The 25311-nt window shown below is 45.0% G+C and overlaps 1 protein-coding gene and 1 long non-coding RNA gene across 5 annotated transcripts in view; one reads left to right on the forward strand and one right to left on the reverse strand.

Moving 5' to 3' along the window:
* Positions 1–25311, forward strand: part of Cracd (capping protein inhibiting regulator of actin dynamics) — a 115538-nt gene that overhangs the window by 61073 nt on the left and 29154 nt on the right. The window contains exons 2-3 of one of the 4 annotated variants that reach the window (XM_059276048.1): positions 4260–4434; positions 23664–23799. In XM_059276048.1, the coding sequence (XP_059132031.1) occupies positions 23758–23799 (42 nt within the window). In that variant the 5' untranslated portion in view covers positions 4260–4434; positions 23664–23757. Of the gene's footprint in view, positions 1–4259; positions 4435–13958; positions 14169–23663; positions 23800–25311 lie in introns of those variants that run through there. The other 3 variants (XM_059276044.1, XM_059276047.1, XM_059276045.1) reach the window with 3 other exon arrangements.
* LOC131921288 (uncharacterized) lies at positions 15923–22845 on the reverse strand. Its single transcript, XR_009381923.1, has 2 exons — positions 22694–22845; positions 15923–17930 (listed from the first exon to the last, which is right to left on the reverse strand). It is a non-coding gene; the product is annotated as an uncharacterized LOC131921288 (long non-coding RNA).

Genomic DNA, 25311 nt, shown 5'->3' on the forward strand with positions numbered 1-25311 from the left:
AAATGATAGAAAATTGCCAAAATATTAAGAAAATGTGGCACCCTACTGCTCACTATGAATTCAATCTTAAAGCTAAAGATGGTGAGTATGTAGAGAGGCTGGAAGTAGATGCTGGTAAAAGATGGGACTAAGAATTGGGCCAAAAACTCTTGTGTTTGGGGCCCCCACATTTAATCCCTAGCTGTGCCAGTGAATACACAAAGTTACTAGTAATTACAATTCTCCTTCCTCTTTTCCCAATTGTCCCATCTACCTAAGAACAGTAAGGTTTGTGCTGTACAATGCTCAGATGTCATCTCAAACATCGGCGTTGGAGAACTGTTGCTAAGCTCTGTTCTTAAGGTGGTGTACTGGGGACGTTTCGTGTTAGCTTTACGGGAGTGTGCTGTGTTCTGCTGTATCGTTATAACTTTGTTCTTTCATGCCCCATCTGTACCATGAAAAATACTAACAATACTAACAATAGCAATTGCTGTTTGCCAACAAAATAGCGGCTGTGCCCTTAAGCCAGTTGAGACTGTGGAGCCAACTTCCAATGTCCCTCGGAAGTCCTAGGTTTATTTAGTGGATGTTTATAGACATGTGTCCAGATGTATAGAAATAGTCCTGGTGGCAGGGAATTGCAACTGTTTCATAACTAGCTTTTGGGAGGAGTGGAGGTAGGAAGTCTTATATTTGAAAATACAAATTGGGGGGATCAAATAAATAATATATAACGCCTGTTATGATTTAAAGAGTTTATACTCTATACCCATAAAGTCCCACTATCATAACTGCATAAACATGAGCTGAGCAAGAACAACAGCAATAGACACTTACAATAGACAACAATAGGCATGTTAATGTGGTTGGGGAACGCATGGGACCTCAACCCTACACAAAGAACTATAAGCAACTAAGGAATGCTGAGTGGGAGAAATAGTCTTCCCCAGGAAAGAGTTATCCAATACCAAATGGTTCACCCTGAAAATACACATACAAGTAACGTTATACGGACTAAGCAGGTTCTATTTATGTATGTATTCATAAGGAATACACACATAAATATATGTAATAGGAATTAATGAAAAAGAGACTGAATTTAAAAGAGAGCAAGAGGGATATATGGGAGGGCCTGTAGGGAGGAAAGACTATGGGGACATGATGTAATCATATTTTAATCTCAAAAATAAAAGAAATAATTTTAAAAAGAATGTGTACGCTATTAATGTCACTTTATGTTTTACTGTCTGAATGTAGGATAGACCTAAGGGTCATTACTAAATCTTTTCAAAAATTAATCTTAGAAGATTAACAAATATAATAGTAAAATAATTATAAGATGAAATTCTAAACTTAATACGTGAAGATATTTCTGATAGGAAGCATAGCATACATTTTGGAAATGAGAGTAGGGAGTTATTTTTTCCAACTGAGATGTCCTCAGACACCAAGGAGGCAGGAGCTTGGGTGTCCTGTGTCCTCCTCTAAAGAGAAGTTGTTGTTGTTAGGACTTGAGGTCTTTCTTTCTCCTTCTCAGAAGGGCTTACAGTCCAGTGGAGACTGGGTTATATTTGACTGTTCCTTTCCCTCCATGATAATTACCTAAGGCATTGCTGAAGCAGCATTCCAGTCCCCGAGAAGTGCGCTGCCTGACGCTTGGACTTTGACAGGTCTTTCTCCATGACACCTGCATGTGTACTCTTGATAAACTATGATTTATCCTTTAAGGTGTAGCACAAAGCAACAGAGTGCTGCGTCCCAGCACTCCCTCAGTCGGCTGTCCTGTGGGAGCATCCTGCAGCAAGCCCACACAGGGCTCCAGGTCAAGGTTACTGTGCTCCAGCGTCCTCTCCAGGCTGCCGTTTGTATACCCTTGCTTGTGTGTTCTATGCTCTGATCACTTCTTCAACAGTGTGATCAGAACAGCAAATACTTCCCCTGGTGGCTTTCAGAACAATAAGCTGATGTCAAGGACCTCTGGCTGATTAAGTTAACCTGCTGCTTTCCTGTGCAAGTCACTTGTCCAAAGACTGTGTTTTGACTAGCTTCTCAATGTAATGAACTCCCTTGGTTCCAGCTCACCTGAACATCACCAGATCCACCTTGACACACCATCATGATATGATTGTCCCTTATTTACAAGTTCTAAACATAATCTACACTTTTCTGCTTTGCTTGGAGAACTAGACTGTGGGCCCATGCTGAGGTCAGGATAGCCTAACTGGTGCTTTTAATTTGGGATATTATCTCTTGGGGTATATCTGATAGAAAAATCTGAGCTTAGAGATTTGTGTGTGTGTGTGTGTGTGTGTGTGTGTGTGTGTGTGTGTGTGTGAGTGTGTGTGGTATAAAAAGATAAAGCAAGAATTATGCCTTAAGGGTAAATGGAATATATTATAATTACTCACCATTTACTGTGATGCTGCCCAACCTAGAAACCAGCTGTGACTTACCTGTCTTCAGCCTTATCATCCATTAGCATCCTCAATGTCTATCTGAAGCTTTAAATTTGGGGGGAATTTTACTCAGGAGAGCAAAGCGGTCGAGATTATCACTATCTTATCCGTTCCTGTATACATTGAAGACGTATAAATGCCTGAAATCAGATCCTCATAACTTTTTCCTAACCCTGTATTTTTTGAGACAGAGTCTCGCTGTGTAGCCCTGGCTGGCCTGGAACTCACTGTGTACATCAGACTGGACTCAAATTCACACAGACACTCCTTCTTGCCTCAGCATTCCAGATGCAGAGAGCAAAGGAATGTGCCATCACACCTGACTGCTTTACCGTTTTAAAATATGATCTATGTGTTGTACATTTCCCTCGTCTTACAAATCACGTGTAGCCCTTTTTAAGGACAAAATGCCCAGCACACCGTGGACCAAGACCGCTGATCGGTTATAACCCTTTCAGTGTGTCTCATTTCAGGGCCCACTGAAGTTGAGGTCTGTTTGCTTCCTTGGCACCTTGGCTCGCAGTATGGAGTGAAATGGTTTGAACCACTGCTTACTCAGTTCAGTTTCATTTTTGCCCAGGCTATCTAGGAACTCAACTATACAGTCCAGGCTGATCTTGAACTCTAAGGAACACTCAGCTTCACCCTTGTTATGAAGTCTCAGTAAGGCCACAGCCAAGGCTCATCAGGAAAAAATGCAGGGCTGACTTGTTACATCACTGACCTGCCTGTCCTACCCAGGTCGCCTATAGGAGGTTGTGGCCGCAGTGTTCTGGGGACTCTGTTAGCTTATGTGTTTCCCATGGGTATTTTCAATACGCATGATGATCTTCTATGGTCCCTTCTCCTTAGAACCGCTCACTCTCACTCTAAGAATATGTTTCCTGGATCCCAAGCGAGTTATTTCATATCTGCTTCTCTGATCCCTCATGCACAGACGGGGGCACTAGTAATATCTAGTAATGCCACCGAGCCGTTGTGGAGACTGATCTTTCTAGCAGGTCCTTGGAGCAGTGGCAGAGAAGGAAGAGAAACAGTTTCAAAGATGGTCAATCAGACTACCCCATAAGTGACTCTGAGGTTCCCAAATAAACATGATAAACGGGGCTTTCCTGGTAGAGCAGGGTTTACACTTTCTGTACTGGAGTGAGGCGAAGGAATTTGTATCCAAAGGAATGGAGTGGAAGGTACTGCCGAAAATATCTTCAGCAAAGTTTGGCAGCAAGCCTCGGTCCCGAGCAGATGCGGTAATATATGGGGAGAGCTTTATAGCAACTGCTTGGGGTCTCTTCATAGGAGAATTTCAAAGGAGACATGACGGATAAGCTGGGACTCTATGGTCATGGGTGGCAATGGGGCAAAGTTTGTGCCAAGAGTTAACCATTACCCTCTGTATGTGACAAGGATAAAACAGACTGATTGAGGTTTTATATTATATACTTTTTAAGTCCCTATATGGTTTGGAGGCTTTTCTCAGCTTCTCCCAGAGAATGGCCCTGACCGTCAGCTTTGTTAAAGAAAGGAGGCCCCGCCCTCGGGTGGCATGTGTGTGGGTGCCCCAATGACCTTGCAGCCTGCAGCCTCTTCTTGATCTTCCAGAAGCCTGAGGGTCAAAAGGTGCACCATGCCGGTGGCTTATGCTCTGCCTCACGGTGCACCTTGGCGCCTGGGCGGCCCTGACGTTCTCGGTTGCGGGCTTTGTCTGTGGCTGCCCTTTGCCCTGGCTCTCTTGGCCAGGGGTGGCTGAGTGGTAATTTGTTCCCAGGTTCAGAGGCACAGCCCTATCAAACTGCAGCTGTGTGTTTATCTTGTAATTCACAGACAAGAAGAAGGGAGGCAAATTCCAGCCTTTCAAGAAGTTGTTTGGCAAAAAGAAAAAGAAGAGCACCCTGTTGTCTGGGGAGGAGGAATCGGCTGGGAGGCAGAGTCGCGCTCCCCAGAGCACCGGCAATGGGACCTTCTCTTCGGATGAGGAAACCGTGGAGAGCACTCTGAGGTAATAACGTGCCCTTTCCTTGTACATCTCTGGCAGAGTCCCGGGATGAGGAAGGAGATCCCTGGAGGATGGTGTGTGTGGGTTTGGGTTTGGGAGGGCAAGGGGCGGCATCATACAGGTGTCCCACTTGGCCTGAGGGCGGCACCTGCTGTGCTGGGTGGAGAAGTCACCTTGACAGGGATTAAGCCTGCTCTCCTCTGCCCTCACTGATGGGGTGGGGGGCAGCACCTCACTGGCTTGGCTCAACAAGGGTCCTCTGATGGAAGACCAAGTTCCTGTGACCCATTATTTGGCGAAGAAAAGATACCCACAGTCTAGACCTTACACAGAGGCAAGGATGTAGAGTATGGGTATGCCCCAGGAAACCTCTGGCTGCTTTGGGACTGTGCCCTTCACAGAACTCTTAACCTGTACCTTTCCTCTCCTTCTCTTCCCCCTCCTTTATCTTTTCCCTTTCATCTCCTCCTCCCCTCTCCCCACTTCCTTCCCCCTCTTATAGGACACAGGTACTAAATCTGATCAAGAACCTTAAGATCAGAGCGTGGAGGGGAGGGGGCAGGACCTTTGTCACCTGAGTGCTGGGATGTGAGGCGAGAGTTAGAGATGACTAAACTCCTGAAAATCATCCCTCTTGAGAAGCCACCCCAGCCCTCTGGTCTGATTTTTTCAACCTTGCTGTGCTCATTAGCGTCTCTAGCCTGACTCAACAAAGAACATTCCTTTCTATGGACATGGTTGCTTTGCCTGTTTCTTCATGGGCTGGCTCATGAACTCAGGTTTTCCTCAGCCTCCTATTGAGTGGTGGCACCCCAGTTACCTAACCTATGGCAAAGATAAAAATAAGGAAATTCAGCAGGGCGGTGGTGGCACACGCCTTTAATCCCAGCACTCAGGAGGCAGAGGCAGGAGGATCTCTGAGTTCGAGGACAGCCTGGTCTACAGAGTGAGTTCCAGGGAAGGCACAAAGCTACACAGAGAAACCCTGTCTCGGAAAAACCAAAATAATAATAATAATGATGATGAAATTCTAGTCGATAGTATTTGTGTTATAAAACCCTCAGACCGGCAGTTCACGTTAAGCTGCGCAGTGTTCACCAACCGAATCTATTAGTTCTGTTCACAAGCCTGTGTTTGTTTTCCACTGGTTTTACCGCATAAGACAATGGTCAGCTTCAATTGTAGCCCTTTAGAGTAATAAAACTCAGTGGAAGGAGAGGCCTTAGCTGGAAGTATCCATGGAGTGTGGGCACCCCATGAAGTGGACCATTGTCCGGCGGGGTCAGTCCTGATTTCGTTTCAGTTGCTAATGCTGTAAAGCATGAATGTGGATCTTCTTCACGTCATAGCAGAACGAGGTATAAAACTACTAAAGGGGGACCAAGACTCAGTGAAGTCACGCCCACAGAGCCCTCCTTTGGACAGAGGGCCCTCCGAAAACACTTCTTTCTGCAGTAGACTGTGACTTTGCCGGTCCCTTGTGTCCTGGTGAATTGCTCTGGACTCTTACATGTTCTCTTCCCATTTAACTTCTGTGTTCCATTTACCTCTTGAGGGTTTTCCTGAAGGCTTTAAGAAATCTTGGGAAATTCCACACTGGGTCAAGCAGCTCCATTACTGTATAGGTAATGTCATCGGTTCTTATTACTGACTTCTGTTCGGAAACCTCCACTTTTGCTTTGGGACATTTGTTTTGTTTTGTTTTGTTTTTCGAGACAGAGTTTCTCTGTGTAGCCCTAGCTGTCCCAGAACTCACTCTGTAGACCAGGCTGGCCTTGAACTCACAGAGATCCTCCTGCCTCTGCCTCCCGAGTGCTGAGATTAAAGGCATGTGCCACTACCGCCTGAGAGTATAGGACATAATTTAGTTACATATTTGTTTATATAAATAAAAATACTTGTCTCCTAAGTAAAGAAGCTAAAAGGATGTTTGGACTATGGACTTTTAGTGTCTGTCTTTAAAATTAAAATAGTAATAAAGGGGGCTGGAGCAACCAATGGCTCAGCAGTTAAGAGCACTGACTACTCTTCCAGAGGTCCTGAGTTCAATTCCCAGCAACCACATGGTGGCTCACAACCATCTATAGTGGGATCTGATGCTATTTTTGGCATAAAGGTATACATGCAGATAGAGCACTCATATACATAAAATAAATAAATCTCTAAAAACCCTGGTGTGAGTAGTGAGTTCCAGGCCAGCCAACACTACATAGGGAGACCTGTCTCACAACAAATGTTTCCCTTTTCTTCCAGGATATAGTATGTGAATGCCTTATAGTGTAGTTGAAGTTCTGCTCGTTTACTGTATTTACAAATGGAAAAAAAAATGAAAGCATGAAAAATAGTGCTTCCTAAAATTATTTTCAGTTTACTACTCAGTTGACAGACACACTACTGTACACTGCATAAAGATTTAGAAATGAAGCCGGGCGGTGTCGCATGCCTTTAATCTCAGCACTCAAGAGGCAGAGGCAGGTGAATTTCTGTGAGTTCAAGTTCAGGATAGTCTGTACTGTGAGTCCCAGGACAGCCAAGGCTATACAGAGAAACCCTGCCTCGAAAAAAAACCAAAAAAGAAAGAAAGAAAAAAGGAAGGAAGGAAGGAAGGAAGGAAGGAAGGAAGGAAGGAAGGAAGGAAGGAAGAAGAAAAACTGCAGAATGATTTAGAAATGAATCTGAAGTTTTGTTTTGTTTTGTTTCCATTCCAAAAGTAGAAAGTTCTCATGGACACACAAACTCCAAATCCCATGGATATGATCTGGTTATAGGTTTAAAGCAGCTGATTTCAGTCCAGTGAAATTGGTACAGTGTTGAGGGAGAGTATCCTGAATACTAGGGTTACCCTAAAAGCCTGGGAGGCTGAATCTATGTCTAGGGGCTTGGGGCCCAGGAGGGTAGGACTTAGTCAAGAAAGTTGCTGGACTTTAGCAGGTTGGACTCCGTCAGTAGTTCTAGAAATGTCTGCGGCTAAGAATAGCTCATTGATCTGTCCTCTGCCTGAAGTCAGCTGTTCCTCAAGGCTTTCGGGGCACTCTGCTGTTTCTGTAGCTCAGGGGCCTTCATGGCTCCTCAGCTACTGTTTTTAAATTATACATGCCTCTGCGAAAGTGAAGCTTAAACCAGGATGGTTTTGAACAATTTAATAGCATTTCCTTCGTTAATTAAATACAATTGATAGTACATTTCTAAAAGTATGAGAAATAAACCTTACATGTTGGCATTTGATAGGCTGAGGCAGCCGGAATGCCGTGAGTTCAAGGGTAGCTGAGCTACATTGTGAGTACCAGCCAGGGCTACATAGCAACACCCTGTCTCAGAAACAGCAATAACAGAAAGTGGAAGAAATAAGTGTTACATGTAGGAAGAGGGGAGAGCCATCTGGTAAATGTGTTTGATATACATATATAAGGAATTTTACTTAGGGCTTTACAGGGCTTTTACTGTGTTATGCACCATGTGAGTTTCTAAGGAGAGGGATGTCATATGTAGCAGATTCCTTGGATCACAGACTCTTTTTTTTCATAGAGAATACCCAGTGGCATTTATTAAAGTCACCACTCAATAATAGCATTAACGTGTTTGCCATAGACGAACTCACGTAATACCACAACTCCCCAAGACTTCTCATTATTATCTCCAGTTTACCGGTGAGAAAGCTAAGGCTGGAGTGGTGTTTCCAACGTCTCGGCACTGGTAAATCCCTGAGCAGCTGCCAGCAGTAGACAGTGTGTTCTTAAATGGCCACTACTGCACTTTTCAGAGAGGCTGCTGCATTACCAGGGCCGTGGTGCCCTACTGGTCTTGGGTCTCTGGGCTTCACTGTCTGCCCGCTTCCTGCTGCTGAATGAGACTCTGTGGCCTCCATTTGCTCTGCTTCCAGCTCCTCCTGGATCCTTGACATCTGTGTTAGCAGGTCCAGCTGTGGCACTTAGAAGTGCCAGCTCTAAGCTAAAGGGTCTCCGGACACAGTGAACTCATGTCAGAATCAGAGCATTCAAGACAGGATTGAGGAATGAGGAGGCCCGAGAGGGCTCCTAACAACAGGCAGGACGGGGAATAGCTGAGGGGCATGAACCAGTCAAGGTAATGGCATAAGCAGAAACTTCAATGCCAGAATGAATGTGGCAAGCTGGGTATGGTGGTGCACACACCCTAAAATCCCAGGATCCAAAAGGCTTGGGGAAGAGGATTGTGAGTTCGAGAGCAGCTTAGGCTACGTGGTGGGATTCTATCAGAAAGAGGGCAAGGAGGGGACAACAGAGTAAGGGGGAAATTGCCATCTCTTTCTGTAGGCATGTGCTCACTGTACAGCACAAACAGATCAGGATGTCACAAGCTAGCAAACAAAACCACAAACAGTGTCCTTGATTTAGGCCCCAATATCTTGCCTGTTTGAAAGACTAAAGCAGGCCAGCCTGGGTCACAAAGGAAGACTCTGTCCAAAAAAAGTCCTAAGGGACCCATATTCATAAAAAATCTGTAAGATTTAAGAGAAAAGTTGATCCAGGTTACAAGATACAGGGTTAGGGCTTTTGTGTATCCATGGAGTTCAAGGGATGCAAAAAACCCCATAGAATGAAAGAAAACACACGCAGATGATAGCTTATAGCTCTGATAAGATCCTCGTGTTAGGGGCAGGCAAAAATCTTTTACAATTCGGTAATAAAAGGTCAAAAAACTTTCTTTAAAAAATAGGTAAAGAATTATTATAGACATTTCTTAGAAAGAGAGAGAGAGGGAAGAAAGGAAAGAAGGAAAGAAGGAAGAAAGGAAGGAAAAAGAGAAAGAGGCTGGGCGGTGGTGGCGCACGCCTTTAATCCCAGCACTTGGGAGGCAGAGCCAGGCGGATCTCTGTGAGTTCGAGGCCAGCCTGGGCTACAGAGTAAGTCCCAGGAAAGGCGCAAAGCTACACAGAGAAACCCTGTCTCGAAAAACCAAAAAAAAAAAAAAAGAGAGAGAGAGAGAAAGAAAGAGAACGTTGTTAAAAATAAGCCCTACATGTTCAACAAGAAAATATGTCACATACATGAGCTACAGCCCAAAAGTTAGTTTTTTGTTTTGTTTTGTTTTGTTTTGTTTTAAAAAGTATTGGCAAGAACACGTAGCAGTTGGAACCTTCATCCCTTGGTGGTGAAAATATAAATCGATAAACGATTTAGGGCAGGGGCTTGGAGAAATGACTCAGTGCTGAAGAGCATGTACTGCTCTCCCAGAAGACCTGAGTTCAGTTCCCAGCACCCACATCACAACCACTGTGACTGCAGCTCCAGGGAATCCAATACCTTTGGCCTGCCTCCAAGGTGCTTGTACGCATGTGCATACATGTCTCCATAGACAAGCATATACACAATTAAAAGAAAGAAAAATCTTGTTAAAGAAGGGTTTATGGTAAGTTTGAGTCTTGATCTACTACCTGCATTTTGCAAACAGTGAAACTGAGTATCAGACGGATGCTCGTGTTCCTAGTGGTAGAGATGTGGCTGTAACCTCCATCTGCCACTTTGAAATGTTGTGGTTTTCATCTGAAGTAACCCATCTCTATTTCCTTCACTTAATTCCTCCTCGCTCCTCAGTTTTCTGTGGCTTCCCCAGGGGAACAAGCCCCATGGCTCCCCTTAGTCTTATCAGCCTGTTAATTTTGCGTAGCTGTGACCAGACTCTTTGACAAAAGTAACTTACAGAATTGATTTCCTTTGGCTCATGACTTCAGAAGAGCCGGTCTATGGCTGCAGATCCCCATGCACTTGCATAGAACATGCTGGCAGTGTGAGCACATGTCAGAAAAACACTGTTTTGTTTTTGTTGGCAGACAGGAAACAAAGAGAAAATCAGGACAAGGCCAGGGACAAAAGGACCCACACCTATGCTCTCCAGCTAAGTGCCACCTAAATTTTACAGAGGCTCTTGAAATTCTGTCACCAAACAAAGACCAAGCCTACAACCCCTGAGCCCTTCTTATCAAAATCTAACGAAGTCTCCACCCAGTATGTCCTCACATCTTCTTCACCGTCCCTAAGTCTTAGGACCTACCATGCTTGTATTTCCAGCCCAGCACTGTGCCTGGCATAGTCTAGGCATTCCGTAATTGCTGAATGAATAAATGCATGAACACTGCATTTTTTCTTTCCTGGTGATTTCCACTCCACAAGGCAGTAGTCATCTAATTCACCCTCTAGTTTCCCACTATGATGAAGTATCGGGGCCTTTGGGGGTCCAGCCCCTCCATAGTCCCCTCCGAGGGTCTGGGAAGAATCTACAATCAGCTGATAATTAATCTTTGATGATAGGAAATGAATCTATGTACACGAAACTCCTTAGTCCATATACTTTCTTATTTTGTGTCAGTTCTCTCTCTATAAGCTTCTATTCTGCTCTCATGTCTAGCTCATTTCTTGCCTGATTTCTCTCTACACTTATCTGCAGTCCCCTCCAGGTTATATCTTAATTCCTTCATCTTAGTTCTGCCCCTTCTAGGTTCTCATCTATCTAGTTCTTTCCCCTATCATCTCCTCTCTCATCTTGTTCTTCCCCATCTGGCTCTTCCTCATCTTCCATCTCGTTCCTCTAGTCCTCTCTTCTGGCCCTTCAACCTAGTTCTTCCCTGTCTCAGTTTGTTCCTCTCAAGTTCTTACCCATCTAGTTCTTCCGTTCTCTTTTCTCTTCTCCATCCCCCTGTGCCCTGGGAGTCCCGGTATAGATACACTTACAAGCAGTATTCCCTTAGCAGTGCAAAGCCAGGCTTCCAGGGTCAAATGGAGGGGTGATAAGAATCACATAGGGAGGCAGTAATTGTTAATTATCATTTGCAGCCCAAAAGGAAAGTGACTAATGGGGAAATGAAATAACTAAAGGATAAATTCGGGTAATATCTATATGCTCAACTATAACCTTAAGCGTGATTGGTAGAGAATGTTAAGAATCTGAAAGTTGATAGGTCAATGGGAGAAAATAAAACAGCCTTCTTTTTTCCTGTGGCTCCTATCTGTCCAAGCTATCTGCCGTTTTTCTGCAGGGTGGGGGAAGGTGTGAGTGGTCGCTAGGCAATCTGTACAGCTAGATGCCTCTAGTCATGGTTAAAGGGAGATCTAGAACTAGAGATAAGATTTGGGAAAGGAGGTAGTTGGCACATCTGCCAGGCCTAGTCTGGATGCTTAAGTCTGTTCTTAGAGAGTACAGAATTTCTCTGATAAAGTACTTTCCTCCTTCTGGGGATGGTCCTGGCCGGATGCTGCCAATGACGATAATTACAGGGAGGCTTGAACTGGAGTTCTGGCTGAGCATAGCTGTCAGCTCACAAGGTTATCTAAATATTCCTTTAGTAGAGGGGATATGGTGTCCAATAAATGATGGAAAAGCTACAATAGCACACAAGAAACTCATAGCAGGAAACGGCTGATCATCAAAACGAGCTCCCACCAAGTATCACCAGGGCTCCTTGAGCCTCAGCTTGGCCTCTGGAAGGCCCTTGGCTTCTTCCAGGTATTAGCTTTGTCGTAATCAGCTGAGATCCTACTTTGTATATTTCTGCAGCTCGCAGCAATGAAGAGTACCATCATCACTGCTGGAAAAGGAAGAGTACACAGTGGGCATCATGAGACATGTCCCCAGTGAAATTTCAGCACAGCTCAGGGGCCCATTGTTGTGTGTGTTCTCTGTCACTTGGCCTTGCCAGTTTCCAGAAATGGCCAACTGTACTTGACCATATACCCTCTACCCATAGGGACTTGTGGCTAAATTAAACAGGAAATAGAGAAGTTTAAAAAAACTATTGAATAGAAATTCGAAACTGGCTAGATGTCGACCTGGGTTGTGTAAGTCTAGGGAAAAGGGTATTGGTGAATCAGCAGTAGCAGTTCTGAGCGAAGGAGCAGATGAGGAGGCAGAGTTGTCTTGTGAATGCAGGAGTTGTCACTCATGAGCTGGGTGACCTGAGGAAGCCAATCCCTTGATCTGCTAAAATAACATCCTGTCTCCCAGTATCATCATAAGGCCAAATATGCGCATGATTCTGCACAATCTGTTGTAAAGCGCTTTACAAACACATGGTAATGTTCCCAGAGGCAGAGACGCTGGCCCTGATGACTTCTGTTTTATTTCCAGAGCACAGACCTAGAGGAAATTGATAGGGAAAGAGGTTTTTCCACTGAGGCAACTGAGAAGTAGGCTAGGCAGCAGGGATGCCTGAGGAGTCTAGAGCTTGAGAGGCGTGCTGGAGGATTCTGTGTCCTGTGATACAGGGACAATAATTAGACAACCCCCAAGCTCCCACCTCTAGACTGTTTAAGATTTCAGGGTGTCTTCCGTTTCCTGGAATATGTACAACATACCCTGTCTCTGTTGTAACTGACAGGCCATCTGGTCCACTGTGGTCTGGTGAGCACCACGTATTTTTACAGGATCCCAGAGTCCAGGATGCGTGTCAAAGATGCCACACCTGACGGAGTCTGGCTCCAGTCTTTCCCAGCAACTAGAGTTGGTTTGATGAGGATATTTAATTGCTCATTAGCATTTCATTTGAATGAGACTCATGGATCTGTTTAGAGAGAAAACTGCTGATCAATTGCAGTTGCCCCATTGTCATGGAAACAAGCTGAAATTGGGCTGTAATTATATTTCCTTATGCCTGAAGTCATCGCTATAGTAATTACCCAATATCTATGGTCCCAAATTACATGATGCTTGTCCAAAAAGCGAGAGAGAGAGAGAGAGAGAGAGAGAGAGAGAGAGAGAGAGAGAGAGAGAGAGAGAGAGAAAAGAAAAAGACAAAGGATGAGAAGCAGGGGGTGGGGACTGTGCTGGCCCGAAGCATCGTTCACTGTGCAGCTGGAGAGAGCCTTCATTTCCAGATGGGAGAATTTCCCTCTGTAGGCTGCAACTCCAGGGTGTTGTCCGTGGGTCTTGGAATGTGCCCAGAGCTTTGAGTAGTAGCTGGAAAGCCGTCAGGTAGAATGATTTTAGTTCTACAGAGGGCGGAGCTACACTGTCAGCCGTCACTAAACGTGTATCACCCGATGTCACCGAAAGTATGGAAGACTTGTTGAGTTCGGCAATATCATTAGGGTCTAGTCAGGGGCTGAAGATGACCCAGCAGTTAGGAGCATTGGTTGCTCTTCCAGAGGACCCAGATTTAGTTCCTAGCATTCACAGCCACCCATAACTCCAGTCCCAGGGCATCCAGCACCCTCTTCTGGCCTCCTTGGGCACAATGCATTCATGTATTGCGCAGACATGCATACAGGTACATTGGTCCAAAGCACTGAGTCCTACCCGGCATAACTTCCACTTTCCAGAGCCCGAGCAATTCAGGCCCCATCCTGGCATGCTGGGGAAACATGCAGCTTTGTTCAGGAGGATTTTGGCAAAAGGGAAGCACTGCTGTTTTCTGAGCTGGCAAATGACCTGTTCACAATTCATGCAGGGTTTGAGAGAAAGCCCAGTTGGCAGGGGCTTGAGTTGAAGGCCAGTCATTACAGATGTCAATCATGTCACAATAGATTGGAGGTAAAGCCCAAGCACAGTGACATCACACACCTCTTAGCCCCACAGCCCCCTCAATGGTTCCTCCTTTTCATTTTGTGGGCCCCACATATACATGTCCTCCTGAAACCAAGAACACATACTCTGTGACCCCACTGCCTACCCTGGTCCCAGCGACAGAGCATCATGCCAGCATGGACCTCTGAAATGGTCCAGGAAGGTGATCTGAAATGGCTTCACAATCAACAATAACAGTGAAAGTAAGTCCTTCACCTGAACGGAGGTTAAAATGTTTGATCTCTATGTTGTTGATAATGAGATTCTTAGCATAATAATCCAATCCATGTGTTACAGCAGAGTACAGCAAGTCAGCCAGCCTCAGCCATGTTTCCTGAGATCTTTGAGCACAGAAATGAGACCTTCAGAACAGCCCTGTACTTCATTCTGTGCCCTGACAAAGTGGGCCAAGGATACTGTTATTTGCTCTAAAGTAGCCTCTTACTAGAGTTAATTCCTTCGACTGAGCACATGAAGTTGGAGATGGGAAATACCAGTGTCTCCTTCCTGTCCTTCCAAATCCATAATGGCCCATAGGTCAGGGGCTTCAGTGTTCTAGGATGTAGAAAAATAGGACCCTCAACACCGCTCCAGAATTACCTCAGTGCTGACACAACACACCTTACCTCAGAATTGACTCCGCCCACTCAGAGCCTCGGGTTGATAGTTAATGGGTCCTGGGGTGTTCTCATCGAGTTTAGATGGGGTGACGTAGCTGGAACTGTTGGGGCTGAAGGCCCTGCGCATCAGACACCAGCACTGCACCCCCCAATCTTATCTGATGTTAGGCCAATGTCTAACATCTCTCTAGCGTCTTCCTCCTTCTTCACCCACTTTCTCCTCCTGTTCCTCCTCCTTTTATGTTCTGTAGAACCTCTAATCTTCCAGATAGAGACTTTAATTTAGGAGTGTATATGGAGGTGACCTCAAGTCTTTAGGGCAAAGAAGGAGCTTTTGATCTACCTCTTCACTGTTTTGGATCTGCACTTAGTTATGAGACATAATGCTACATTAGTTTTTGTTTTTGTTTTTGTTTTTTAGACAGGGTCTCACTGTACAGCTCTGGTTGGCCTAGAACTCACTTTGTAGACCAGGCCTTGAACTCCCAGAGATCCACCTGCCTCTGCTTTCCAAATACTGGGATTAAAGGTGTATGCCACCTCGCCTGTCCACATTGATCCTTAGAAATATTGCTATTCGTTGCAGTAGTGTTCAAAATAGCCAACAAGTAGAAACAGCCCAAATCTCCATGGATGGGTGAATAGCTAAACAAAACATGGATTATAGCATATAGTGTTTTAGTAGTTAAAGAAGAATGGGATTCTGATATTGTGTGACATGGGGGGATGTTCAAGATAATATATAAATGAGGTCAGGGAATACAGCTCCATGATCGAGCATTTGCCTCTGTGTGCCAGGCCATAGCGTCAATGTTTGCTTATTGTCTTTCAAGTGCATTATGTTAAGTGAAATGAACAAGGCACAAAAAAAAAATGCTGTATGATTCCACTTATAGGAGGTACCTATGATAGGCAAGTTCAGAAAGATAGACAGTAGAATACCAGTTACCAGAGACCATGGAGGAAGAGGAAATGCAGAATTATTACTGAAGGGAGATAATTTGTTTAGGGTGGAGAGGGATGACAGGTGTATAGTAATATGAATGTACTTGATGTCATTAGTGAATTGTACAGCTAAGGTGGTCCAAATGGTAAATTCTGTGTCGAATATATTTTGCTACAATTTAAAAAAACTTGCAACTAATATTGTGCCTATTTTAAAAACTCACAGACACCCATGTCTCATTAGATGTTGATGGGTTTGGAAGTGACACTGGCTTACCCTTATGTAGCTAGAAATTTCTCCAGTCCTGCTTGGCCCACAGTCAGGACAAATCTCTCTCACCCGCCAGGCCCGCAGCTGTTCAAACCCAACCAAGTAAACACAGAGACTTACATTTCTTATAAACTGTATGGCCGTGGCAGGCTTCTTGCTAACTGTTTTTATATCTGAAATCAACCCATTTCTATTAATCTATAAGTTGCCATGTGGCTCGTGGCTACTGGTATCTTAACATCTTCTCATGGCGGTGGCTGGCAGCGTCTCTCCGCCTCAGCCTTCCACTTCCCAGAATTCTCTTCTCTGCTTGTCACACCTATACTTCCTGCCTGGCTACTGGCCAATCAATGTTTTATTTATTAACCAATCAGAGCAACACATTTGACATACAGAACATACCACAGCACCCTTTGTAACTGTGGGTGCTCCTGTCTGTGACTGAGCAACTTCTGCCCGTGTGGCACCCACGTTCACCCCAAAATACAAGCATCTTTAAGTAGAAACCTCCGAGATGGGAGTCAGGAGCCAGGTTCCAGTCAGAGTTCAGCATCCTCTGTGTCTCTCTCCTCACTCACTTTGTGGGCCTGTGCATCCTCAGGCCTGAAGATGCAGGTCTCAGATGCCATGGGCACACAAGCCTGTCTGCTGTGTCCCGTGGTTCTGGGAGGTCAGTAACTTGTTAGAGCGGGGCCTGGTTTAGCAGACTCCCTTCCTGCGTCTGCCACGTTGCTTGTGGGGACTGTGTAGGGATGTGAGGAGCAGCCACCCTTGTCTCTGTAGAGAAATGGGGGAGGCTTGGAACAGGGCTGGAAACTCTGGATTTCTAGTCGTACTCTGGAGCTCTGTATTGACTTTGAGGGGTCTTTGAACAGGAAAGGACATCATCAGTCATGACAATCTTAGCCTGGATCTGACCTCACTCGGAAAAATACAGTGCAGGTCCTGGAAAAAGTGGGGAGCACAGAAGTTGTGTAGAAACGTCGAGCTTGATTTCATTCCTACTGAGTCTGCAGAGATGACCAAGTGGCAGGATCCATTGCATGGCTTGAAGAGAGGGTTAGACGGTTATTAAAGATGCTTCTTTTCTTTATAGCAATGTTATTGGATAACAGTTACCTAAGAGGGAAAGAAAGGCAATGTGTAGAGCCAGGAGAGCCCCAGGCTCTTGTTATCAGTGCCTTTGAGAAGATAAGTACGGGAGTCAGCAAAGACTGGAACCTGAGACCAGAAGCTGGTCTGGGTGCCTGCAAGACCTCAACGTAAGTTGGAGGTTCAGCCTCTCTGCCAATAACAATGACATCAATGACAATAACATCCAGCCAGGACAGAAAGAATGAAGTTCTGATGTCCTGGCCATCCTCCTTTGTCATTTGGGGTTCTGACTGCTAGCTGGAACCCCAGAAGCTCCTGCTGCATGGTCCTAGCAGGCTGGAAGTAGCCATCTCTTTGACCCTTAGAAGCCACGGCCATGACTCTGCCTGGCTTTATAAAAACTTCTCACAGACCGACGCTGTCTGAGCTTCCCAAGCGGTCTCTCTTCCTCTTTCAAGAACTCTTTTGCTTTTCCCCTGTGTGCTTGGGATTCACCTTCAAATCTTGTTTAAGTTAAAATGGCGGTGAAGTGATTGTATGCACGATCTTGCAACTAAAGTTTAAAACTGTGAGATTGGGGGGAGGGGCGCTGGTACTTTATATATCTCTTGTCGTTCAGAAGCTGCTCCAGTTCTCCAGAAGAGAAGGCTCCACACACTAAGTCCCTCCTTCTCTCTGAGCAGGGGTATGGCCTTCCAATACAGTTGGGGGGTGGGGAGGTGTCCTAAAAGAAAGGCGTATTGAAGAGCTACGGAGGCCTCCTGCCTCCAGGTTCCTTCACAACAGAAGGAAACAGAAGAAATGGGGCTGGCCTACTTCAGTCAATGGTGAAAGACCTTTAAATGTCAAGAATAAAGAGGTCCAGATGAACCCTGCTAAGGTACAATTTATGGTAAATTGTTCCTCCACTCCCAATCATGTAATTGGAAGTCTCCAGCTGGTTAAGGACAATGATCCCACGAAGCTCTTTGTTCCTTAGAACACAGTTCAAGCTGAGCTCTCCACCATGCAGGCTCTTCGGTTTCGACTCCAGCCTGCATCAAACCCAGAAACTTTGGGTCATATTTTTGTAGTCTTTGTCTCAGCCTCACCCTCAGAGAAAAAGAAGTCATCTCCATGGTTGAGGTGTTTGGAGCCAGAATTGACTTTTAAGATTAGTACTAAAGATTGAATATTATTACACAAACAGCTGAGTATTTAGAGGAAATAACTTACAAGAGTATTCATTCATGAAACTAATAAATCAATCACCACACTCCTCTACTATTTCTTCTTGGTGCTCTAAAATGAAACAAACAAACAAAAAACTAAATTTAACAAGGAAAAGGGGCATAAACATGTTTGCTCTCCTTAAGGGTAATGGCCACATATAACAGGCTGACCATTTGCTCTGTAGCCAAGGATGACCTTGAACTCCTGATCCTTCCAAGGGCTGGGACTACAGAGCAATGGCTATGTCAACACAAAGTTCCGATGTGTTTATCATATGCAAGAAACTTAATATAAAAAGTCCTTCATTGACTTCTGTGATAAAGGAGATTGTAGCATCTCCATCAATGCCTTAGGGAGGAACACCTAGAAATGATAGGGTATTGAAATCAGATCTGTTCAAAGCATCTCCTTGCCAAGAGACAGTCCTGAGCACTTAGCTCCTAGAGAGAAGGAACCCCAGAGCTGAGTCCAATCTTCTGGACAGTATTTTCTCTCCTGGGGTCATTAGCAGCCCCTTGGCTTAGGGCAAGAGGCCAAAAAATGCAGGTGGCTGACAGAAATCAGCAGAGCTGTGGGAAATGCCCCAGGGCTGGAAACACAAAAATTGGAGTTTGAGGCTGGAGTAGAAGCCAGAATTTGAGAGATTAAGATCTCTAACTTTGGAGCACTCTGCCCTAAATGGGAGGTGTATATCAAACCCCTTCTGTCAGGGATCAGGGATCTTTGTGAGAGAGGAGGCAGAAGATCTGTAAGAGCCAGATGTTGGTAAATAACTCCAAGTAGAGACTGTCTCCCAGACCCACCAGGCCAGATGTACATATGAACTCAGACTATAACAGCACACACGAGACCTATACAAATTCAAAACAGACAAAATTCCAGCATAAGGACAGAGAAGTGGACACAAAGTCCCACCCCTAACCAAGAAGTTATTTGCAATTGATACCTGCTGTGGGAGGGAAAATACATTTTCTCCAATGGAGTGCCACTGGGTATGCCTACCACACTCCATGGAAGGCCTCATGCTCAGGAGTATTTGGCTAACACAAAAATGGATTCCATGTTTTCTGTGGTATGGTTTCATAATTTTTATCTTAGGGGTTTTTGTTTTGTTGCTTTTGTTTTTGTTTTCTTGGGGGGTGGTTGTTGTTGATGGGGGGGCATGACACATGAAGTTGGTTGAATGGGGAGGATCTGGAATGACTCAGGAGAGGTAGAATATTATCAAAACATAAAAATTTTTAAATAAATAATTTTTTAAAAGAATGTATAAATTATAACAGAAAGAAAAAGATCTGTAAGAGAAGAGAAACCCAAAAGAATGAAGCTGAGTCTAGGCAGCAGATCTCCTTTTGAAGTACGATTGATAAACCTGTCCACAGAAAGAGGATGGAAAGACGGACATGTTTTCGTTGTCTATATTGCTAGAAGAAAAACTGGAGCTCAGGGAATAGCATGGAAGGAGATGCTGGGAAATAACCCAGGCTCTCTGGTGAGACTCCAGAGATTATACATTAGACATGAGAACAACTCAAAGATGAACCCCAGCCTTGCAGAGGTTGCTGGTCAGCCATGGACAAGTGTGGGATTGGCTTGAGGAATTCTCCCTTGCTGTGTGCTGCCTGCAATTGTGGTTGGTCCATTCACGAAAATAGTTAACATGGCAGAGAATCTTGTTGGGAAATTGGGGTCTATTAAAAATAAATAAGTGCTGATTTGAGATAAAAATAATTCTGAAGTTAAGAACGTCAACACCTTGTTTTACTAGCATATTAGACAGAGAGAGTGAGCTAGCACATAGTTCTCATCGGAAGGTCTGCATCAAGTCACAGCGGATATAGATTAGAGTGATAAGAAAGACAGATATGGGGTTGGGGATTTAGCTCAGTGGTAGAGCGCTTGCTTAGCAAGCGCAAGGCCCTGGGTTCGGTCCTCAGCTCCGGGGGTTGGGGGAGGAAGATACAGAAAAAAGAGCAAAATACAAATGGCTCATGCTGGACCATTGACAAGGTCTGAGAGGGAAAATGGTCAGAAGTAACATAAGAAATAAGGGCTGAGAGTTTTTCCAAAACTGATGAAAGACATCATCAAGCGGCAGACTTAAGAAGAGCTGCGATTATCCAAACTGAAGGAAAGTTCACTCTGCCCTTGCCAGAGTAAAACTGCCCAAAAGCAAACGAGATACAAAATTTTAATCTTCTGAAAGGAAAAATCAGATGATGTATTTTATTTTTCAAGAAACAGCCATATAAGTATATCCATCAAAATTCTGGCCAATACCAGACATTTTAAATAGTGAAGTGTTTTCTCCCTGTATTTGGAGCGTCACAAGACCTACCATCACCTCTTCTGACTTTTCTCAACAAAAGAATTTAGCTGAGTCAGTATGGATAGGGAAAAGCAAGGAGATAAGAAGAGCTTGAGGTAAAAATGGTGTTCTGATGTAGACAACCTAATTGTATTTTGGATAGGAAATACAAAGGCTCAGCGATCATATAGTTATTAAACAACCCAAGCAAAGTCTCTGTTTATAAGATCAATATATTAAAAATAATTTTATTCTATGTTCCACCAGTGAGAAAACAGAAAATAAAGATTTTTAATACTGTTTATAGAAAAGCCAAACCCACCAGATATATAGGACTCAATCTATCAGGATATGTTCAGGACCTCTACTCAAAGAAGTACTAAACATTACTGAAAGAAAAGAGGATCTTAACACAGACACATCCCATGATCTAGATTAATAGATAAAGTATTGTAAAGACATCAGCCCTTGATACGTCTGTATATCTAACCCCACTTTGAAAGTATTGCAGGATCATAAGAGAGAGACAGACAGACAGACAGACAGACAGAGACACAGACAGACAGAGAGACTCACAGAGACAGAGACAAGAGAAGGGGGAAAGAGAGAATAGAGAAGGATAGGATTGAATTTATGTAGAAATGCAAAAAGACAGGATAGCCATCTTGGAAAAGAAAACAGAGCCGCAAAACAAATTAGATATTAAAACTTAGAAAACTTAAGACAGAATGGGCACGGGCTTATTTCTGCTTTGTTTGGTGGTTTTGTTTGACTGTTGTGGAGGTCTGTGTTTCTCGTTGTGTTTTTGGAGGCAGGGTTGCGGGGTGCAGCCCCTACTCATACCTGTGGCAATCCGTCTGCCCCAGTCTCCTGAGTCCTGGGGTTACTGACAGCTGCCACTACACCCAGCTGAAGTGGGCTGATTTCTGCCTGTGAAAACAGACAAGGGAACCAGAGGAGCAGAGGCCGGAGTCAGAATCACACCGAGTCCCTGTCATCACAGGCTTTTGAGCTTAAATTTCCCATAGAAAAGCAGGCTTAATAACAGTTCCTACACACGGGCTTTAAATATTACAGCAGGACGATTTAAATGTTATAGTGAAAAGGTGCGCGCGCGCACACACACACACACACACACACACACACACACACACACACACTATGTCTTATTGTATTTATTTAGCTCTACACCCACACCCACCCATCCACACACACACACACACACACACAATGTCTTACTTATTTAGAATTACTTTTAGCACTGTGCTTCTTATAATTGTTACAATTTTTACAACTAGTATTTTTATTCTTTTCGTCTATTTTTCCATATAATCATCTAAAGGCAGGGATGTTTGGAGGCCTCTAGAGGCCTGTGCTTCTCATGAATGCAGAATCGTTATTTTAGCTACTTTGTATCGTCAACCTTTTGACACACCAGCCTTCCTCTCCCATCTCTGTCCTTTCTTGGTGACCATACTCTAAAACTGTCTCTGGGCTGTGTCAACTGGCTGGCACGGGGTTGCATTCAGTCGGTTACTCTGCTGCTTCAACTCGGATGGCTTTAGATGTGGTACTTACCCCCTGAGCATCATCTCTAAGAAGATGAGTGTTGGGACTAAATGAGATAATGGCACTAACACTCTTTGGTGAGGTTTCATCACACTTAGAGGTTGCAGGGCTTGCTTGTTCACACCTTGGGGTCACACGGGCTCGCACCCAAGTCTTTTGGCCCTAAGCCTCAGATTGTTCTTTAGCCTGCTTCCTGCAATTTGGTAAATTAAATGCCATGATTGAGTCAGTCTTCCCAGCTCCATCTAGACCTGGGCAGATGAACAGTCCAGCTGCAGTGCATTGTGGGGGAACCAGCGGAGAGTACCTTTGCCCTATGCTTTCCCGCACTTGGTCTGGGGCGCGGGGAGGCTCCCATTAAGGCTCCTCTCTGGGGAGGGAGGGAGAGAGGTGCTCCCTTGGCCTTGAGACCTACCTGTGCCACCTCTCACTTTGGAAATGCTCTGCCTTGCCGTAGGAAGGGCAAGCTGCTGTGTCTGCTGAGTTAGAAATGGTTGTCTCCTAGGACTTCCTTCTCCTGAGTTTCGCTCTGTTCATGCCTCTGTCAGGTAGATAGATGTTCAGACAGCTTTCCGGTGCAACCCTGCAACTGGAAGTGTCTGTTTTCTTCTGTTTGATGCTAGAGAGTAACCTAGGCCTTTGTGCATCCCGAGTCTTCTACTCACTGAACTACATCCAGCCCCGTTGTTCATTACTGTAACAAAATACCTGAGTTCCTTGAGGCTGGATACACATAGAAAAGTTTGTTTGACTCAATTTGGGAGGCTGAAAATCCAAAGAGCGTGGTGCTGGCTCTGGTCATGGTCCTCTGGTTACATTATGTCAATGTGGATGGCGTCACAGTAAGACAAATAGAGCCAGAAGCGGATGCTTCTTACATTATGTGTCACCTGGGCAGAGGGGACGCCAGAGTATGGGGAATAGTTGGGCTTCCTCTTCTTACTCATTTAGGAGAACTATGATCTCATGAGAATTACATCAATTCCTTCTGAGGACAGTGCCCACAATGACCCCCCAAACAACACCCCTTAAAGGTTTTATTATTCTCTAACGTTACTTCACTGGGGACCAAGCTTCCAACACTTAGAGCCTTGAATTCAAACCACAGCTAAGCCACAGCAGTTTGCTATGAGTTCTGAATCTACATCATGTTCTGTATTCGCAAAACATGTTGAAATGGCTCTAACATGGATGCCTCCCCCTTGGTCGTATGCCTCACTTCTTCTTTTGGAAGAAGATAGCCCCTTCTTCCAAAGCCCTTGCTCTGTCTCAGCACTGCAGCCTGGTAGCGTGAGAGAAGCTCTTACCTCTTCAAGATCTATACAGAATATACGTTCCTTCATAAATACTGGTTGGCAAGATTTTCCAGAATGGAGATGGTAGGGACAGCTCATCTGGCATGTCCTCCGGTTAAACACGGAGCAGGGTCACTGGCTCTACAAATAAATACCTCCCTCGAAGTCCTCGCCCTGAATGGTTCTGAGAAAGATTGTTAGAGCGCCACATTCTCCTTTCCCAATCCCCCCTGCTCGCTGTCTGACCCTCTGCAGGAAGACTGTGGTGTTGAAGGATTTCCGAATAAGATAAGAGATGTGGGCGGGACCCTTTGTGTCAGAAACTCAATCTGGAGACGACACTTACGATCCTAATACAATGAAGCACGTGGTTTGCATTCCAGGTCCTTCAACTATTCTGTGGGAGCACGGGCCTTCTCCCATGACAGTATTTTTATCCCTGATGGGGGAGCAGAAAATGAGCAGACAGTTCAAGCAATGTCACAGGACAGCATCCTGGGCAAAGTCAAAACTCTTCAGGTAAGACAGCTTGAGACGACTGGAAGACCGGAGCCCCAGGAGCCCCGCCCCCAACCTCCGTGGGAAGTGGAAAAGACCCTGGTTGGTCCTTGAGCGATGGAGTGGGAGGTCCAGGGGTCACTTCAGGGGAGAAGCTCTGAGTTCTGGTACTCCCCTCAGTTCCCCTGTGAGAGGCACACTTAACACTGCTGTACCCACCTGGAGTCCTCTCCATCTGTCACTTCTGGTTTGATTGGACATGAGAACAAGTACCTAAGAAAAGCTACAGAGCTTGCATGTGGGGAAAGAGCTTCTAACCAATAAGCTACCCAAGCTGCTGTCCACAGTCTGCATGGCGCACTTCCACTGGGTGAATCTCCGGTCGGAGAAGGGGCGGGGTGAGACTCATGTCTGTAAATGTGGCTTCCAGCCACCATGTCTTAGGAGGATCCTTGCAGACTCTCTGCAGTGGGGACAGTTTTCTTGCTGACTCAGCTGGTGACTCCCTAACAATGAAAATGTAGTAAAATGGTACTACATTAAATGTAAAATAATGGGCCCAGGAAAAGGAAAAGGAACAAAGACTATGGAGTCTCGTTATATAGGGCTGTCCCATTGCTTGGAAGCAATTCTCTCACTGGGAAGCAAGGCCAAGGCAAGCTCTTCTTTGAGATAGGAGTGCGTGGGGACTCCCAAGACTTTGAACAGATTCCATCTGACTGTATGTCTACCACTGTGAATGGATCACGGAATGGATGAGAAGGAAAAAAACAATGAGAGCCGGGCGTGTTGGCGCACGCCTTTAATCCCAGCACTCGGGAGGCAGAGCCAGGCAGATCTCTGTGAATTCGAGGCCAGCCTAGTCTACAGAGCGAGTTCCAGAACATCCAGGGCTACACAGAGAAACCCTGTCTCGAAAAACCAAAAAGAAAAAAAAAAATCAAGAAAAAAAAAAAAAACCAATAATGGCCTGAGAAATGATTGATACAAAGATGCACTGTACTCAAAAGTAACTTCCTGTTCTTTTCACATGGTCTTGTTTCTACTGAGCACACGCTGTATATTTTATGACTTGTGGTCATACAATCAGTGGAAGGTGATGTATGATACACCAGGAAGTAGCCAACACCCTGGAACCACACCCACGCTTGGCTAGATCATTATGCCTACAGCCACCACTGGCCGAGGCCACATTCCACCCCTACAGCCTGGCCCGCCTGGCTTGCAATCCCAACACTTCCTAGCCAGGCCTCCTCTTGTTGCTGCTGGCTGCACTCATACTTCTAGACTCTGAAGAAGCAAGCTGTCACTCTTCACAGGTTGAAGAGGGATGACAGGAATAGCCAGGGAAAATGTCGACCCACTTCCCTCTGCCGTTTCTGAGCCCCTGGCTTATCATGTCCCTTTTTCTAAAAGGAATGATGTGCAGAATTCAGTCCACGAAATAGCTGCATTTTACAGGAGCTGAGACATTCTTTAAAAGGTAGATAATGGCCTGGTGCCTTCAATGATACCTGCTCTGTGACATTTCCC

Source organism: Peromyscus eremicus, chromosome 10 (assembly GCF_949786415.1).
Source record: "Peromyscus eremicus chromosome 10, PerEre_H2_v1, whole genome shotgun sequence".
Lineage (NCBI taxonomy): Eukaryota > Metazoa > Chordata > Mammalia > Rodentia > Cricetidae > Peromyscus > Peromyscus eremicus.